This window comes from Gasterosteus aculeatus, chromosome 4, assembly GCF_964276395.1.
Source record: "Gasterosteus aculeatus chromosome 4, fGasAcu3.hap1.1, whole genome shotgun sequence".
NCBI lineage: Eukaryota > Metazoa > Chordata > Actinopteri > Perciformes > Gasterosteidae > Gasterosteus > Gasterosteus aculeatus.
In genome coordinates this window covers 31,168,464-31,189,211 of record NC_135691.1, presented here as the reverse complement: position 1 = coordinate 31,189,211, position 20,748 = coordinate 31,168,464, and the positions used below count along the sequence as shown (strand labels likewise).

The 20,748-nt window shown below is 46.4% G+C and overlaps 1 protein-coding gene across 1 annotated transcript in view; it reads right to left on the bottom strand.

Moving 5' to 3' along the window:
* Positions 1-20,748, bottom strand: part of exoc4 (exocyst complex component 4) — an 83,965-nt gene that overhangs the window by 11,503 nt on the left and 51,714 nt on the right. The window contains exons 12-17 of the mRNA XM_040173427.2: positions 20,078-20,180; positions 19,728-19,844; positions 10,533-10,669; positions 9,389-9,544; positions 7,727-7,905; positions 1,304-1,448 (exon numbers count right to left, since the gene is read on the bottom strand). Of these exons, the coding sequence (XP_040029361.1) occupies positions 1,304-1,448; positions 7,727-7,905; positions 9,389-9,544; positions 10,533-10,669; positions 19,728-19,844; positions 20,078-20,180 (837 nt within the window). The remainder of the gene's footprint in view (positions 1-1,303; positions 1,449-7,726; positions 7,906-9,388; positions 9,545-10,532; positions 10,670-19,727; positions 19,845-20,077; positions 20,181-20,748) is intronic.

The following is a 20,748-nucleotide window of genomic DNA, read 5'->3' as shown; positions in this document are numbered from 1 at the left end:
ATATATCTAGTGACCAATGCAAGTATACCATCTCTATTTATGTATTATTTGGAAGACAGTAACGCAACGGTAGAGGGAGTTCATTTTAACACACATTTTAATGGGGGTGCTACATCTTTCTGCCCTTTTAAACACCTCCATCACAGTCGGAGCTCCTTCAGGTCCGGAGCAGGCTCATTTGTGACGAGACTTTAGAGAGTCAATGCTCTCATAATTCCATCATCGCAGCGCCCTGAGCAAAAAGGTATAAAATGATATGGGTGAATATCTATTCCGCCTTGAGGCAAAGCCAACAACTACACCAAAGCCTTCATCTCACCCCCACCCACTCCCCCCTATTCAATCATTTCTTCCACTTAGCTACTGTATCTCCCTTCTTTAACCCCCACCATCGCTTTAACCTCCACACTCATCGCTCCCCCATCTCCTGTTCCCTCCACTCTTGGTCTCTTGGTCATGGCTTCATTTAACTGGTACCACTATCAGGGGAAATTCACTAGATGGGGAGAGTCAATGGAGTGTAGCATATAGCTAGACATCAGCCTCGGGTTTTCTGCTGAAATCATAAACAATATTGCATCAGCTAAACAATGGTCTTCGGGGAAATGGTGGTACATGGAGGGATGGAACGAAGGGGAGAGGGGTGATGGAGCTGGGAGGGGGGGGGGGGTATATGGTGTGGTAAATTAACTTGGTTATTGGCATTCACACAAACAAATATTCAAGAGCAGAAAGTAAAAAGCGAACTCCTGAACCTCTGCTTTCATGGTAACATTTAACGAAATCTCCTCTAAGCTTGTACAGTGCGATGGCAGACAGAGATACTGATCGAGGTGTGCTAGCCGGGGGCACAAATGTAATTAAATATGCTGCCTTTCTGTTGAGTTATCATGCATCCAACCTTGAAAAGAAGCCAGCGGCACATCGGCACTTGGAACTCATCAACCCGCGGTGGCGTGCTTCAAGATGCCGCCACTCGGCCCGGCTCGCGTGGTGAACATTGGGTGCACTTGTTTTTTTTTTTTGTACATCACGCCGCTGTGGGCTTTATGGAGTTCATTTAGAAAAATGGAACCTAATCAACCTGCTGAGCAGCATGTAGAGATTATAACGTGCAAAAACTAAGTGGTTTAAAGCACGCTTAAATAAGAAAATTGATTTATTAGCAATATTCGCATAATTCGAAATAGGTAGACTTCCATTTAGAATTCAGTGTTTTACCAAATAAAATTAAGCTCTCTTAAAGATTTATAGTCCAACAGTAACAACAGTCCCCCCCCCCCCCCCTCACCCCTTTGCATACCTGACCTCCAGGTGCAATACCAGGAGACACCGGTCTGCAATATCCTGGAACCCCCTCGACAGGTCACTCAGGGTCTGGAGAATCTGCTCTCGGCTCCGCTCGCTCTCGCCGACCACCTGGCTGTCCGCCGAGCACGGAGACACACCTGGATGGACGGAATGGACAGGAAAACAAACGGTGATCATCTGAGTGCTGTTCAGAGTGCCCGAGCAAGCTCCTGAAGCCCCTTTAGCTCCACAGGTGTGACTCTGACGCAGTTGACCCTGACTCGTGCCCGCGCGCGCAAACGCACGCACGCACGCACGCACACACACACACACACACACGACCATACTTCAAAGTTAAATGAATGCATGTCGTTACGTGGCAACATGATCAGGCAGTGAAAGTTGCACCAGACACAAGAAAACCTTTAGCTTAGCCTCCACTTAACACCGACTTCCTCGTCAGGTTCTTGTAATTTCTTCTGGCCACTTGGGTGCAAGACACCAGGAGTGTGTCGGTGCGAGGCATTGTAAACCGCACAAAACACCTTTGTGTGTATGTGTATGAGGGAGAGGGAGCACAATGAGTGTATATCAATTCAGCCCGGCGCAGATCAATGGCCATAAATTAGCAAGTCGTGAAAAGGGAGAGAAATTGGCCCCGTCAGTCATATGCGAGTGTGTTTGGTCAATGAGGCGAGTATGTGTGAGTGTGTGTGTGTGTGTGTGTGTGTGTGTGATTGTTGAGCAGCAGAATGCAGGGGTCTGCGATCGATGTGCCGCAGTCAAAGCCAGCTGCCCAGTTACTCTTTCTGCCCTTCTGAAGGTCACACGTCCTCCGTTTGTGCTGACGAATATGTGCTTCCGTCCCCGTTGCGGTCGCTCTAATTCAACCACCCGATAAGAGAAACTATTGGCTTACTCAAACAGCGCGAGGGGTCCGTGCGTGGCCGTCCAATCAACAAAGCAAACACACCTGTGACATCACTCTGACAGCCGTGCTCATCGCCTCTGTGTCCACACAGAGATAAATCCCCGAGACTGTTATTTCCTATTAAAATGTTTCCATGCAATGTTTGGCGGCCGTGTATGCAGAAGCTTTCAACCAACCTCCGCAAATTAACGGACTTCTTGAGTCTACCTCTTGAGAATGTGTGTGTGTGTGTGTGTGTGTGTGTGTGTGTGAGAGAGATGGGAAACTGCAGCCCAGAGTCATTTGCAGTAGTTAAAGACACAGAAAAAAAAATCCTGCTTCAAATATATATTTAAGAAAAGCACGTCTGATTTCTGACTTCTAAACACAGATTATCAAGTTTCTATTATCAACAAGACCAAACGAGTCTTCTTTCATTTGTTGCTACACAAATAGGTAAACCAAAAATGTTAAGCCTAAATTCCCTCTTTTCAGATTTCTTTTACCACTGCTGGAAACATCACTATCGGTGGAGATAATAAGTGGATAGCATGGTTAACATTTTACGCTGATAATATCGCTTTATTTTTTTATCCATCGTACTTTTTCACAACTATATAATCATCGATCTCAAACAATACACAAAATGAACATATCATATCGTCACAAGCAGCAGAAGTGTGAGAGCCAAGGATTAGATCTTGACGGTGGCAATGTTAATGTTAATCCGGCTAACTGAGCCACAGGAACAACAAACGAGAGAGAATCCACAGCGATTTCTCAAGGGAACGGAGCACAATGACGTTAATAGACTTCATTTGATTGTATTTAGCGGTTGTTGTTTATTCTCCCTCCTCATCTTATCAGATCATTAATAGATACAGAACGCCGCACTGAAACACAACACTGCCACTCAAAGCCGGCGCCACCGTCAGCAGGCAGCTGAGCGGCCTGTGGGCCGCGCTGACTGATCGGTGACTATTTATGTCGATTGGCAGCATGATGATACACAACAAGAAGTGATTGGTCCCGTTTGTTTATACAGAGATACAACTGTCCTTTGGATATATATGCATAGTCTTACTTAAAGCACAAGACAAAAAAAGGCACAGGTATTTTTGTTGGATAAAGCCCATTTCACCTCGTCTCAGCTCGCGTTGGTTGTGGCCCTCGCTGGACTCTTTTCCCACCAAAAGTGCATGTGCACACAGGCGAGTGTGTGAAAGTGACTCGAAGGCTTCTGCTTCCTCTCATGTGCATTGCATTCACTCACTTTGGCAGAGGATAGAAAAAAGAAAAAAAAAGTGCTGCGGCACACACTGCTGGAGGTCTCTCCAGGGGGCATTCGTGATAAAAACACACGCAGAGGCACATAGACAAGCTCTGATCCCGCCCCCCCTTATTGCCTCAGTGCTTTGATGGTGCGAGGGAGGGGTCGCAGCATGGGGGGCACCATTAGTTGGGGAGGCGAAAGGAGACAGCTCATTGGTCCTGGCAGACATCTTTCTTGCCCTCCTTTTCTTACTCTGCAGTGTTTTTCTCCCCCCAAAAGTATAGAGATTAAAAATATATGTACACCACCTCTGTGTATGAGCGCAGAGAGCAACAGTATTCCCCCAGCGGAGCGGTACTACTGCACCCCCCGCTCCCCCCTCAAAGTTGTAAACCTTGGGGAAACACTGTTCTGCGGACAAGATGCGAGGATGAGCATGCGCCTGTCATGCATCTCTTTACGCCCTCATGTGCTCGCGCACGTGAGCACTGTGCTTATCTAATTACTTCTCCATCCCGTCTAAGACAAACGTCTGGCGCTCGCCATCTGCAGACGGTGAGGGAGGGGGTCTTTAAGGGAGAAAATCAGCGATAGAATTCATATTCTAACAAGCATATACAGCATGCGTCCATGCATACATACGCAGACAATTCATATGAAGGCAAAGCTAATCTTGCACTCTTTGAATTGCGATTAAGGGGATCAACAGTATCAGGAATGCAACAACAATATCACTTGACATTTGTGAGTGCCATTGAGACATCCAGATGGTTATATTTGATGCAAATCATGATATGCTTTGTTTAAAATACACAAAAAAAGGAGCATGAAGAGCAAAACGAGAGATGGGACGGTCTCCTGCCGTAGTGGAATGATGAATGATTCATAAATGACGGAATAGGAGAGAGAGGGGAGTTATTAATCATTTTGCTGCCTCTGGTGGAGGATGAACATTTCAACACGGGGATCTCAACTTCTGTCCGGAGAGAAAGTGAGAGGCAAGAGAGTTCCGATACATACATTTGGACAGACACTAATAAAACCCACATGGATGGAACCAAAGACAATATTTCACACTGAAAAAAACAACACCATCTTCTCCCGTGGCAACGTGTCCCAGAGGCGTCTGCGGTGAATGAGTTCTCGGTCAACTAGCCGAAGGGGAAGACCTGCACTCACCATAGTCAAGGTCAAAAAAGTGCATTCCATAAGCGCTCTGCATCTCAGCAAGAGAGAGGGAACTTATTCCCACGAGGAGATCACTTGCTTATTGTACAGAGGCCCTGCGGCGCGTTTCTGTCTAATGTTGGTCAGGCCTCCTACATGAACGCCAGCATTTGCACACAAGACAATTAAGTGTTGCTCAGCAGCAAAAAGTCTGCAAAGAAAAAGAAAAAAAAGGGGGAAAAAGAAGACTTTTCTTGATCCCCTATTTGCTGGTTGATGTCGAGTACACAGACATCCAGCGTGGCTACCAGACTAGCAAATATTATTAAAATGTCTAAACAAACAAACATTGCAGTCCATGGTAAAAAAAAAAAGAAGAAGCTGTCAAGCTGACATGCCCTTCAGGCGCGTGTGTGTGTGTGTGTGTGTGTGTGTGTGTGTGTGTGTGTGTGTGTGTGTGTGAGCGCGCTGGCGGGTAAATATTGTCAGAGTGGATTAGAAGTCCAGTCCTGCGACCAGATGGGTGATAAGACCCTCTCTGCAGCCACCTTCACGGCCAATCACCATCCGTGGACTGTCTGCATATACGCACGCACGCACGCACATCATTACCAGAACATACACACACACACAAAAACAAGTCTGACACTCACAGATATTCGGCTACAAAGCAGAAGTACACACTAACTGAAATGTATTTTTTATACTTCAGAGAGTAACAATGTGTGCAAACTACACAACTACACACAGAAGGATTCAATCACACAGGAAGGGGACCAAACCAAACATCCACTGAAAAGATTATCCAGCCGTGGACAGAATCCACTGGACCCACACCACTCAAAGAAAGGGACCAGTGCCACCCCCCCTCGACTAGGACTGGAATGAGGAAGGGCAGAAGGAGGCAAAGAAGGACGGGAGAGAAAGATTTACTGACAGGTAAAAGGAAATGCAAAGAAAGAGTTAGGCAGTAATGTCAGAAAGAGAAATGAAATAAAGAAAAGAAAAAGAGAGCAAAATGAGTTGTTCATACCTGACTGCTTCTGTAATATAAAATCCAATTTGGAGAGGCAAAGACGTGAGGCACTGGACGGGATTGGGGGGGGCTGGCTGAGGGTGGAGGAAGAGATAAGGCGGGTCCTTTTCCCCCGCCGTACCCTTGTCCCATCTTACACAGTGCGTGCTTATGTACACCCGCACACACTGAGACCCAAACCAGCGCACACGTAGTTGGTCATCAGCTCGGCAAACACTAAATAATGAACAATATGGAGGCTGTCCCGGCATGATAAGTGACCCATTAGTGCCACCCACCGGAATTAATGATAATTATGTCACGTCCCTTGCCGTACTTTTATTGAATTCTTATCTGTGAACAAACGAAGGAAGCTGGCCTCGGAGTGGGAGCGAGGGGAACAGTTAAAAAAGAGAAGATAGTGACAGGCGAGTCCAAATAAGAGTATCTGAATATCCTCATTTAATTATTTCATGACTGAAAGAGAGCAAAATAGTGACGAGCGACGGACGCGGGAGAGTTGTGACTATAGCAGATAACTCTTTCAAATTCAGCTCGATGGCGTTAATATTAAATTGGCGGTTCAGAATGACGCAAACAGCATATTAAATGAACATGAGGATGAAATAGTCCGAAATCTGATTATGTTGTGCTGCCACATTCACACAAATAAAAGACTGCACCAACAAGTTCAAGCTACAAAATCCAAGCTGGCCTGTCATATGATGTGGAAATAAAAGATACAGACTTGAAGAAGAAGATGACAAGATGCTAGGAGCTCTATAGCGCGAACATGTGCCCAACATGAGTGAGGATAAAAGCAATACTGATGAATAAGTGGTAAATTGTGGTCAAAATAACACACCTAATTTTGACCAGTGATTAAGGATACAAAGTTGATAACTGAGAAGGGGTATGAAATGCAAACAAAAGGCACAGGTAAGAAGTGTAGCTACAAAAGTGCCGCAGCTGAGGATGAGCAACCTCTGTACAAGCCTGACTGTGACCCTCAATAATCCACCCAGAAAATGTTTTTGTTAATCCGCAGTGTATTCTTGTCAATAACTTAATGACCCGAGAGAGACTAGAAGCGACGTCTCCCTAAAAGAAATGTCTAAGATGTCACATTGCTCTCCAGGTGTCTGCTCAGGCTGCACTAAACACTCATACTCCTTAAATCAGTTGGACGTAATGTGAAATCACGCACGCTCACCTGAATGGTTATATTTTTGTCAACAAAACTTGGAAAAAGAAATCAACAACAAGAAACTGGGGATAGAGAAAACACCAGGAAGGAGAATGAAGTTGTTGGTGCAACGCGACCATCTGCCAAGCAGCATTCCTGTGTCAGAGTTGAAGGCAACAATCAAGTTGACGGCAACAGATGTCTGCGTTGGTGTCAGTGTGCGTACGTAGGTGGAAGTATGCAAATGCGCTTGTCAACACTATCACAAACCTTCTTCTTAATTTAATTCCATCAACTATAGTCGCACTATAATATATATACTATAATATATATATATATATAAATATGAGCGAGAGAGAGAAATACATATATATATATATATAAACACATACATACAGTAGGTTGGTCAGAAGGAACAAGGTGTTGGGGAAGAATCCCATATGTCGACCACTTTGCAGATTCTGGCACGTGATGTTAGAGCATCTATGCACGTCATGTCTATGCATAGATACGACAGGCTAATTATGCAAAGAAGTAAAATGACTCAAATGTGAGTGAAGATGTTCTTCATAAATTATTAATTTACTCATTGGTGTAAGCAATGAGTACCATGCGCTAGGCACAATTTTAGTCAATGGTAACCTGTAACTTTCCAAACACAATTTCCCATTCTCATTTTTTGGAGGTTTACAACTGGGTGCAACTGATTGAAGGCCCTCAGTGGCTGAAATGCACGGCGCGATTATCATTATCGAACAGCTTTCCGCGAGGTGTAGTAGACCACAACCTGGTCCTTGGCAATTACATCAACTGACCGTCGGTCTCGATCACCCAATCACAGCATCGAGCACTTCCGCGTCCCGAAGGATCGCTGCCCTTACTTACTGGAGGCATGAGGCAGGTTGGTGAAGAAGGTCTTCAGGCGACTGGCGAGCCACTCCATGCTCTCATGGAGGTTGGCCAGAGCCTTCAGGTCACTGACGTCGCGCAGGATCTCGTTCTGGGGGATCAACTTGTCTCCGAGGTTCCCGGTGAGCACCTCCGACTCCTTGGCAAACGCCGCCCTGTACGATGCACAGAGTCCGCGGGTGAATACAAGGATGTGCGCCACTTCTTGTTGGCAAAGAAGAAACACCAGTTGGCCGTCACTCGGACAGCAAAACACGCTTTCTCAAAAACGGCCGCTATCAGAGAAAAGGCAATTATATGTCTGATGAACCGGAGGTACGATGGTTAAAAAAAGAAAAGAAAGAAAAAAAGCCCATAATCATTCTACGGCATGAAGTTTGCAGACAATGACTAGTTATGGCTTTACGATTAGACTCAACAAGTATAAAAGGCAGTGAGTGGTTTACATAAATGCAATAATTGAAGTCAATTTTCCAAATCCAATGTATGAGGGCACAGCGATGTGGGAATGAGCAGGAGCAGGGATGCACAAATGTCGAAGAATGTCAGGAAGAAAGAAAGTTACAGTGATAAAAGACTTATGTTGCTTGTAGCTAAACAGTCGGGGGGGGTGAGGGGCGGAGGGATGGGACAACAGACGATGGAGAACTTTTAGAAGCGGAACACAAACAGACGGCGGAGATTTAGCGGGTAGAAAAACAAAGGCTTACAGATCAAAACCCCCTTTATTATTATATTTACAAGCGCTCGCGGTTTAGGAAGAACAACCGAATCTGGCAACTGGCAACAAAGCGGGACAAGGCTCAATCTCAACACCGCAGTGCTGCACACTCGCGGCATGTGGATCCGGCCTCTGGAGTCACCGGGGTGCCCACAAGATCAAGATCCTTTGAACAACAAATGGGTGAGGAGAAGCGCCAGACACACAAGCGCACACGTAGCCATGGGTAGTTTATTAATGAGGCTTCATTAGCGCACTGGGTTGCCAGTCGTGCAGAAGCTAATCCCCTTTTCATGGTGATGGAAATATCTACGGCTCTCAAATCAAACAGCGTTGTGGTCTCCCCCTTCTTGCTATCGCTGAGCCCTCGGTGTGTGTGTGTGTATTTGGAAAAAGGAGTTTACGAGAGGGAGTGTGGGAGAGAGCGTGCACACAACAGATTGACTTTCTTCGGCCACATAACCAATTTATTTATTTACGTTAGTATTCCGCTTCGATGAGCTCCGGTGTTCCCTGAAGAGTGCGCACTTTCAAAGGCAATTTTGATAAGACTGACCCCCCTCCTCCTCCACCGCCGTCTGCTCTGCTTACATTTTCGTATTTGGTTTGTCCCTTGTTTCCTTACTTCCTTCAGATTGAGGGTGTTTAAAAGAGCAATCATGACTTATTTTATGGGTGCATCTTAGTCACCAACTGAGGGTTCGACATGTGCAAATAAAAGAGCACAGACGGGAGGGATTAGCTGATTGCTCAAGTGTGGTAGTGTATGTCTACTTTTACTTGTGTGTGTGTGTGTGTGTGTGTGTAGCGTGCGCTTGTTACTCTACTCTAATAGCGTTTTTTTTATGACACAATTACAAATATGCAAACAACTGCACATTTAAATGAAATAGTACATATGGTTTGTGTGTGTTTACCTGGTAAAGTCCTCTTCATCCTCTCTCTTCTGCCGCGCCTGTCTGGGTTGCGCCATGTTGGCCCAGTTTGGGAGCGACTGGAGAAGGCGGCTGATGTCCTCGTCTTTGGACCAGGAGGCACTGATGGTGAGCTTCTCCTCACACTTGACCACGCCCCTGTTGACACACACACACACACTCAATATATATTATACGGTTGTCATCAAGACCATCATAGGAGACACGATCCGGCTGCCCGCAGCTCGGCACGTTACGGCACCAAAAATGTTGGTGTTAGATCAATATACAGTTACTAATCCTATATAACCATGGTTGAGTTGAACTCATTCCAAAAAGTAACCCTCTAATATAGAAATGTCAAGACATTCCACAGAAAAAGTGATTTGAAAATGTCCAGCGACAAACTGCCACGCAACAAGTGTGGCTTAGAAGTAGTCAACTCCATAACATTAAATAGTCAAGTAGCTGAACAGGAGCATCTGTACCGACGTCAGAGAGCAGCTCTGATTTGGCGTGAAGAGGAATTGGGGCAGCCTGCCAAAAAATTTGCTTTGTGTGCATGTGTCTTTGTGCTTGGTTCTGCAATTAATACCCTAATACACCATGTACATGAGACACACACGCAGAACGGTGGTTTCCTATCCACAACTAACACAAACAGTCCTGTTCATGCGCAAGTGCACACACACACACACACACACACACACACACACACACACATTTTGGCAGCCTCGGTTGGGCTGTTTTTTAGCACTGCGAGGCCCCGGTGAGCCCGAGGGTGACCTGTGACTGAGTCCAGATGGACTCCCAGCAGTCTGCTTTCCTTTTCCCTGCACCTCCTGGCCCGTTGCTCACTCCCTCCCCATCCCTCCATATTCTCTACCCACACCCCCCACCTCCCCTCCACCTGGCCAGGTGTTACATGATCCCGGAGGAGCACAGATGGAAGAAAAAAAATGTCAATGCTATGAGCCTTCAAGAAAAAAATAATCTTTTTTTCAAACACTTCGATCAAACTGAAAAAAAAAAGTTTTGTTTTTGTTAATGTTACAGAAAGGGTAAAAGCATATTGTTAACGTAGCTGTAATCCTCCGGTTAAAGCATTGCAGGTGAGCCATCCCCCTCTTCGGTCTACTTCTTTTACCTGTAGGCCGAGTTGCAGATGTCCTTGTACTCTTTCAGCTTGTCGCAAACCATCTCAAGGAACTGGTTGGAGTATGCGCTCAGGTCCTGCATCAGGCTCATCAGGTCCTGGATGGACTTCTCCACCACTACTGTGCTCTGGGGGCAGCAAACGTGAGGAGAGCAATGAGGGTTTGGTTACTTTGATTTAGAGGAGATAATATAGAATTTGAAAAGCCTCAGTGGGATCCTGCCGACGTATAACGGGACTGATTGACTGGTGCCGGGGCCACTCCTGCGTGACTAATATCTGGCCTGGGAACAGCAGAGACACTTTGCGCCCTCCCACCCCCCCCGGGCGCGCTCACACATGCACACAAGGGAGCAAACTTTTCAAAACACACACCTTTGAGCTGTTAAATGAGATTAAAACTCAGCAGGCTCCCGTTTGCCGGCTCCCAGCAGTTTACCAATCCATCCTACATCTCCAATAATAGCGATGACTCTGTATTAGTCACCACGCTCCCTGCATAACTCCTGCGTGAGAGGCAGAGCCAATCCCGCGCAGAGATCCACAGAGAGGGGATCTTAAGTTAAACACGCGATTTGTATTCATCATTCACGGATTCTCAATGTTCCCTTCACTATTCTTCCTGCACAAAGTTAATACACCGCCGCGTTGTTTAGGTGTGAAATGGAAAAAGAATAATGGCTTTGTCCATGATGAATGAAATGAAAATTATAGGTGTTTCGCAAACGAGTGGGATGTTTGGTCAACAACTGTGGGCTAGTACGAATACAGCAGAAAACACAGATCATCAACTTCTTGGTTGCTAGAAAAATACTATATGTATAATATATGTGTTCTGTGGCAGATTCTTAGAAATCTCTGACTCTGCATGATATAATAATTAGTAGTAAATAGTGTAATTAGTGTGTTTTGTCGTCGGTCTCCTTTTTTAACTTAAATAATACTCAATGATGTACGGCGCAGTGTAATGGCTCATCAAAACTGTGGAGAGACCCCTGATGTGTTGAATGATATCAATATTAATAGCTAGTTTCAGTCCCCCCCCCCATCATCTCATTCTGTTACAAGCTGGTAAGCATGCGCACGCACGCACGCACGCACACTCACACACACACACACACACTCCACTGAGGGGAGTAATGATCCATAGTCGGGCCCGTGCCCATGGAGTGCTAACCGAGGCCTCGTCTCTGCCAAGGGAGCACCCTTTACTGTCCATGCCTGACTCCCTGTCAGCCTGCCAGGGTGGGAGGGAACCCAGGGACCCCCGGAGGAGGGCGGGCTGTCAGTTCGGCTCTGGCAGCCGCCACCACCACATCGTAGTGTGGGCTGCTGGTGTCGTCAACAAGCTATTCTCAACCCGTGGGCGAGGCTGACAAAGAATGACTATTTTAGCCTTTACAATTTGATTTAATTGGGAAGGTGGTTCTGAGTAGAGGAAAATACTTATATATTATATAAAAAAAAGGGTTGAGAAACCCTGCTGGAAACCACATGACAGTGACCACTGCTCAAAATGCAATGACAATTCCTGATACTGAGACTACAGTAGTGATCCAGAGATAACAATATGCTACTTTGTCTAATCGCTGGAGGGAAATTCTTTTGTTTTCCCCTGTGCTCCAGGTCAGATTAGAGGGTCAGCTCCGCTGAGGTTAAAGGGGATTCAGAGATTGGCTCCAGAACCTCAGCATGACTGTAGTGTGAAAGCTGTTATTATAAAATTGATGTTTGCAATGATTAAACACCTTTGATTGAGGAGATAGCTAGATAGATAGGGAAAGTAAATGAGGTAAACGTAGAATATCCCATAACTACTCATTTAAATACAGTTATATCAGATACTAGTTCTATCCTACTTATACGTGTCATGCGAGGTGTGCTTCTTATTGTGCCCTAATCCAGCTGCTGTTGAAAGATTTTTAAGTTTCAATATATGAAATTAATAAAAAAATAGAATGTTCATGTAAATGTGTTTTCAGAATCAAAAGGCTGGCAGCCCCCCTTGCTGCCTCCACTTTGAGGCATAGAGCTCGACAGCGGGGCGAGCCGACAAATGGAGAGGAGTAAACAATGGACGCCAGATCCATTACTCGCGCTCTAACAAATGCTCTTCCGCTCGGCTCCCTTGTCTAATTCTGCTCATTCAACACCGCCATTCGTCTTAGGCAGCAGAAATCATTAAGAAGTAATCAAGGGACAGATTGAGAAAGGGAGGAGAGAGAGAGAGAGATAACATCCAACATCACACTCTCTTTCACACTTTTCAGGGTCAAAAAGGTCAAGATTCTGCACGACCATGTGAGAATCACCTATAGTTCCAACTATGGATCTACACCCCCCACCCCCCCACAACCCGGCGACACTTAGCTTGATCGCGCTTTGCCTTCGCTCTGTTACATATCATCAACATGAAGCCTGGCCACCAAGGGAAATTAGACTATGAGGCGCTCGTAGTGGCGCCTCAGCGGTCTGTTAATGCATGGTCATCACTACGGCAACCGCACTCAGCTGCCGCTCACAGCACTGAAAAGAACAATGCAGGGCACCGAATAAAGACCGCAGGTGTGGATGTACTTGTCTGTTGCATTTCTTTTTGCTAAGGACATGAATTTCATGCCGTTTTAATTGCTTGTTTTGATAAGGTCTCTGTGATGAAGAGGTTGAAGAGGAGGAGGTAGCGGGGTTGCTGGCAGGGCCTCAGGCCATCAAGGTTGCACCGGGTTGAGAGTGTTTAACCCCCTTTGCCGTCCCAATCAAACCCGGACCCCCGCAGCGCCGACTCGAGTGATGCAGAGACCACGCCTCCCACTGAGGGGTTTGCCAAAATAATACTCGACAGCGGCCAGCCACGCTGACCTGAACACACGCAACAATACCCTCCTCCCCCCCTTTTCAAACCCCCTCGCTGGCTGCCCCTCTCCTAGGTAAAAGGGGGGAGCTCGGCATGAGTGGGATGTTGTCTTGACAGATCATTCATCAACGTCACGGTGGAGGAACGCCCTCAAAAACGTCCCCCCCCGGCGCACACCGCACCCGGACAACAAGGCAGCGGTATATTGTCATTATGGGATTCCGTTCAGTCCAATCCGCAGCCGTCGCTTCAAATAAAATCAGAATTAGTCTACAGAACTCCACTGACCTATTTTCACGGAAGTCCAAATAGAGTGTTTCTCGCGCCTACTTGGGTTCTTCCTACAGTTTATGACCTGGAAGCCACCAATCAGGCGCTGTCCCCTCTAATGAAGTGCGAGGAGTAAACAATCTGATGGACTGCAGCATATAACATAACCGGCATAAGCCCATCATTTTAAAATGTAGCTGGCTATGATTGTCTGCTCGGGACAAACATTCATTTAATTTTGACGTGCCCGGTGTGGTGTTAAAACATTTGACTGCAAAGTCAAGAGAGAGCTTCGCTGCTGAATAAATTGAGATACTAAGAGGAAAGCATCTAGTTTCCCACCTAACACAGTGTTTGTAAGTGCATTCTAATTGAGAGATGAGGAGCCATGTCACACATGGCTGATTACAGATGGGCTCCCATATTACACACACACACACACACACACACACTATTCAAACCCACACAGGCGGAAACATGGAGCTGTGTGTGTGCGAACTCTAGGGATAACCCAACAGCACAGATTGCAAAAAGTAGCCCAAAGGTCAATTTATTGAACCATCTTCACATTGGTGTGGGAGTGTGGGAGGAGGGCGGTTGTCGTTGCCACTTTATATATTCAGAATCAATTATTACAATCAATAAATCACAAGAACAGTTGGTGATCTGCATAAGGTATTATAATGACAATCAATTCTGTCGGGTGTTCTTCTCTGAACCGTATTGATGCATATGGACACAAACACATAGACAAATTCCCACAAACACGTAGGTGCTGGCGGCAAAACAAAGATTGTTATTTGCAAATTCAGAACATTACCTCGCTTCGGAAAAATTCAAGCCGCAACTTTTAATCAGGGAGCTCACAGCCAAACGCTTCATTCAAACCAAAGGGCATGTCTGTGGCACAGCTGACCTTTCAACTGCTCTCTCTCCCTCCGACTCGCTCACTCCGAGGCAAAGATTACGTCTCGTTACCAAACGAGACTCCGTCGGGCGCTGTGAACCTGTACTACCGGAGGCGGCTCTTTTTTTCTTTTTTTTGGCAATTAAATGGTCTTGCACCGCACGCACAAACATATCATGTATATTATACACCTGGCACTGGATGTAAAAAGCATCAACAAAGCACGGCCGTGTCAGATCTGTGAGGACATTTCCGTGACAGGGACGGGTTTGCGGCCCGGGGCAGCCGGGTGAGCGCCTCGGGGGTGTATGTGGTAGGTGTGAGATAACCAGGCGCAGGTGGGTGTTGGGGATTGTTACACCTTGGGGCGGTGAGAAGAAGGCAGATAAAGAGAATGAAGAAAAGAAGAAAAAAAAGCCTTTGAGGGGAACTCGACTTAGACTTTTATCAGGGTTTTAGGCTATTTGGCAGAAGAAAAAATGACTTGCTTAAGAGCAACTTATTAAAGATATACCATTAAATAGTGCTGTACGTAAAGTCAACGGACAAACAGAGAAGCTAGCACAAAATAAGGTTTAATTCAGACACAAATACTGATTGAGTTTATTAAATTAAACCAAGTAAAGTATTGTCCATTTAAAAAAAAGTAATTAAAAAACTTCCCTGGGGTGTTTCCGTGCCCGTGTGGCGTTTGTGTTTCTGGTGTTTGCACACGTGTCCGCACAAAACCACCCCAGTGTCCCGTTTCCTTCTTCTCCCACTTGTGTCCCAATCACAGGGCACGGGCGATGCAGCTAACGGGTGTATTGTGTTATGATTGCTGTCTCTGTTGATGGGGGCAGTGGTATATTGTGTGTGAGCGTGTGTGTGTGTGTGAGTGCGCAGCGGGGAGCCAATCAACAGGAAGTGTTTAGCCCCCCCCTGCAAATAAACCTACACACATCATCACGAATAAAAAGGTCAGTGTCATTACAGTTTCTGGCGGTTGGTGTGCAAGCGTGTGTTCACATAAAACTAACAACTGTGTGTGTGTGTGTGCGTGCGTGCGTATATATATATATATATATATATATACATGTGTGTGTGTGCATGTGGATATGTATATGGCCGTTTCCACCCTCCTGTCTCACAAAGCTACATGTGAATATGTCATTTCCAAAAGGTCAACATCATTAGCAGCTGACCGCATCTGCGATACAGTTGGCTCTGTGGCGGGCGACAGAGGTGAGTAAAATCAGCCCTCATGTGGCTCCAGTCCCAGTTCTGTCCGCATACAAACACATGTCGTCCATGTTTTAAGAATGAATGCGGGGAGACACACACACACAGGAACAAAAGGACTAGTTAGTGACTGTTGTTTGGAGACACTGGGGACGAAGCCGGATGATACGTAGCTGCAAGGAGGGGGCCAATGGGTAATGTAACCCAGCGGTTGCATGTGGCTCAGTGCAGTGGTCTCGGCTGATGAAGTAACGGCCCGCAGAATACAAACAAGTCAGCCGGTTCGGTTCGCCCGTTTCCGGTGGTTCGCTCGGTGAGCTTGTGCGATCTGATGGACTGCAGCAGAATAACATAACCAGCATACGGCCATCATTTTAAAATGTAGGTGGCTATGATTATCTACTTAAGACAAACATTCATTTTATTTGTGTGTGTGACGTGCCGGTATGGTGTTAAAACGTTTGACACTAAAGTCAAGAGAGAGCTTCTCTGCGAGGCCGCAATGTGCACATTCTGTGAATGTTCGCATGTTAGTGAGCGTGCAAAGAGGACACCGGAAGGGAAGGGGGGGGGGGGATTCTACCAAGATTAATGGGGCCAATCTCCAGTGCTATCCAGCAGGGTGACCATACCCTCCCTATCCTACTTTCTTTTCTATTTCCCATCTCTCTATCCCCCTCCTCCATTTCCCTCGATCTAACTCTAATTAAATGAATCAATCAGCGGCGACGCGAGTGCTGGACAGATCACATCGCCCTGCCGGGGCTCGCGGCGCGTACGTTTGTGTGTTACTACAATGTTAGAGGGGAAAAACAAAGAAATGAAATGAGAATAACTTTGGACACTGCTGCCCCTCCTCAGACCCATCGGCTCAGACTATGCGTTCACACAGACGCTTGAATGGGCGTTCACGTCTCCCACTGAACCATGTACTGTCCCAGTCAGCTCTTATCTGAGGCTCCTAGTGGAGGATTTATAGCCAGTGTCAGACTCATAATCACATCATTATTATGTAATATATGCACACGATACGTAAACGTGGCATTAGACACGCTGGTGCATAGTGATAGGCAAATCATTGCCTATATCGCTACGATTTGTTAACCTACGCCCCCGTGCTGTATGTGCATTGCCTTTTGCCGGACTGTTTAAGTGAACCTGTATGTATTCACCTTGACCCCTGTACCGCGTTTCCACAAAGTCAATTTGGTCATTCCCACTGGTGCGATAACACACACAAAAAGGTCAGAGAAATCATACGACGTGAATGTATTGAATAATGTGGGTCCACTTCAAAAGTTAATGCATCTATAAAATATTCTCTCCATGGACCAGAGGCAAACCTCTCGTATGTACGTTGGACGTTCGGAGGCCAAATTTCATGCAGCAATACTTTGAGCTTAAAGTGACGGTAAAGTAACTGCTTAATGTGCATCAATGAGGGTTACACAAAAACTACGACAAATAACGTCTCTGTTTGGCTCAACTCTACTCCAGAACATACAAAGCACACACGCTAAACGCCAATATCCTCCGCCGATTCCAAACTACCGCACACATCATCAACTTCTGCTTCGGTCGTTGCAGAGAGCAGATGCGTCTATAAAATGTGCCCCCCGTCTCTTCCCACCCTATGGGTTTTTTTTTCCGTATGCGGCTCCAGCCACGGTGTTTAATGTGGTGTGGCGATATTGAGCTCTCTCCCGCTCGTCAACCACGCTGGCTCGGGTGCCAGCGGTGTGTGTCTCCCTCTGATGGCACCTGGCACAGTGAGCCTCGCTGCACTTAAAGGGAGCACATACGGTGGGGGGGGGGGGGGGTTGAGCGCACAAACATGCTCGCACTCGAGCCCTGGCATGGGTGGGCGCAGGTAAAGAGGCACACAACGACACACCCACAAACGCATCTGGTCCATTATTGGGAACTAGCGACCATTATACAACACTGTCACGATAATCTTTAATTATCTATTGCATTAACGGAGTTGGTAGAGTTGCCACCTGGCCCAGTTTGAAGCTCCAGTCAGGAAAAAAAAAAAACTCCTTTAGTTTTTACTTTCAGGATTAAAAAGGTGTCAAAAAGCTTTATCCAAAGCACTCACAACAACTGAATGAATAAAATCGACGGACTAAAGAAGCGAGCGGGCTGTCACTGGGGATGCGGGCCATCTGAACAGTGGGAAGGCTCTCAAACTGCAGACCGAAAACAGGTAGCAAAAAAAGGACGCACAAACACACACACACACACACACACATGAAAGACCACTGAGCACTGCCGAGCCCGGAATGTGAACGGCGGGGGAAGAAGAGAGCAAAGCGCTTTTATTTATCCCAATTAAAAAAAGGGAAAAGGCCCAACAAAAGGAGTGTTCCATTGCGCTCCTCGCTATCAGCAGAAAGGCTCATTAGCCACAGCAGCATAATTAGCAAGATGCTGCACTGCTCGTTAAGGAGGGGCCCGAGCCGTAAACAAACCCCGCTGAACTCCCAACGCCCACGGTCTCTCTCTCTCGCTGTAATGATCTGCCACCGCTGTTCCCTCCCCGCCAAAGAAGCAGGCACACAGACGGGAAGGCTCTGACAGCAACAAATACGCTGCAAACCACACACGGGCGTCCGCACACACGTCCGAGGTCTGCTACACAAACACCCAGAGCGGAGACAAACTACTTCAACGGGACACTTTCTTCGTTGACAACTGCATGGACAAACACACAGGTGAACACACAAAGACGCAAGAATTTTAAATATTGGAAAATACAACCAAATTCGGAGAACCTCACAACTGAAAAATAGAAAATCTTGTCCGGTCTGGTTCTCGACTTTGCCACTGCGGTGAGCTTTGAGAGCGAGATGTGAGTGGGGGCAGTCAATGTCACGTTTGGTTAAGTTTGTATTTCGGAGCTTTAAGTTGAACAGTTTGGTGTTTGTGCGGATTTCTTTGAATCCAAGTGAAATGTAATTCACCTTTGTTGAACTTCGGGGACGGCACAAATTTCACAGATGGAGTTCTGAATGCATCAGCACACATACACACACACACAAAACTCAAATCTGCTTTGAAAAATACCAGTCAAAGAGAGTAAATATGTTTTGACTCTGATCTGAGTAAGCCGACAACTTGATTCTCAAAAATGATTCTCAGGCAAGTTGCATACATGCAGCAAGAAAGACAGCTCCAAAATAAGCGCACAAGCAACAAAGCAGTGAAGCAAAGCTTTGTTTCTCGACTGCCGGTGCGGCCATGAAGTCATGATGTGCGACACAACATCTGCGTCTCTCTGGGTAGGTGAACCATCGTAATCGCAGGCTCGCTTTCTAAAGAGAATAACCCTGGGAAACAGCAAATGGTGGATCTCAGAGTTTGGGACAATGTGTGTGTGTAAGTATCTAACTACCAGTGAGCAAAAGTTGAAAACTCAAAGATCGCACCCTATTTCAGCTGCAATTATGATCCTGTGAAATGGATGGCAGGGTGGGGCTAATAATCAAAGAGCAATAGAGAGGTTGAGAGTGTGCTTGTGCACCTGAACCCATTGTGATCTGCAAGGTGAGAGCGCTAAAAGGAGCCCTCCTCCATTGAACAGGAGTATAAAAAGGGAAACACTGCCAAACAAATAGGCCGGAATGTTGTTGTTTTTTTAGCCTCTCTAATTGCCCCCTTGCGGATATGAGACACACACATAGAGTGTGTGTGCACGTGTGTGAACCTGTGCCACCAATAGTTAAAGGCCACTTACAGTCTCTCACCAACACCTGTGCAATCAAAGTCCAATCCAAAAAACAACATGCAACACTTTTTAATGCGCACACTCTGGACTGAAATGGGGTAAAATTGTGAAGCCGTGTACTTCAAAGCTTATTATTAAGTCCCCCCCCTGCGTGTTAAGTACATATTCTGTGTGTTGAGAACGTGAATGCTTGATGTTCCTCACCTGAAGCAGGGGTCTCTGGACGCCCAGAACCTTCATGGTATCAGCGCTGGCCAGGAGCTTCAAAGGGTCCGCTGCCTTGCTCACTGCCTCAATTTCCTTGTTGATCTCTGTTCGCACCTGAGGGTTCGGAGTTCACGTGAAATGAAATCGAGCCAGAATAATGAACAACTTGACTTTTGTGTGCGGACATCAGCTTGATTCAGAATTAGTACAACTGCACAGTCCTAAAAGGGCACTGTACACAATTTAGACCAATTTACCTTAAACAGCCCCACCATTCCATAAGTTGTTAGAAAAAAAATTGTCATGTAAAGCTTTAAACCACTCTATCAATAGGTCATTTTGTTTACCTGGTTGAGGAAGAGGTCGTTGATGTAGTAGGTGAGGAAGGCTCGCAGTTGGCACTGCTTGGCCTGACCCGGGCCCATGTTCATCTCTACCTCCAGAATGAACCTAAAGAGAGAAGACAAATATATCATCACCGCATGCGAGCGAGGGAGGAGGAGGGGGGGGTTGGTCGAGTCACCACCGTAACGTCACCACAGGTGAAACAACTTGCGGTGGCGGGGTTATTAACGGCACTAATGGCGTGAAACAATCTCTCCATTCCACCGGCGGGACGGTCAGTGAGGGCGGGACAGTAATGTATGGCTTTGGCAGAAGCCCGGTCACGCCTCGTTTGTCAGAGAATCGGTGGTCATCGGCCTCGCTTTCGCGCACACACACACACACACACACACACACACACCACGGGGTCGAGCCACGGCACAGCGAGCGCCCTCCCGAGCGCTCGGCACAGATAAATCAAACTCGTCACAAAAGTATTTGACCTAAGAGACGTGCAAATGCATACGACCAAGACCTATAGACAAGAGAGGGGAGGAGAACTGAGAACTGAAAATAAAATACGGTATAAAAGAACTCTGGACGGCCATTTGTAAAAAGAAAGCAGGAAGACAACGACTCCGTTGCCTGGAATCAGTGTGCGCGTGCTGATGTGCAGTGGTGTTGGAGGCGACCA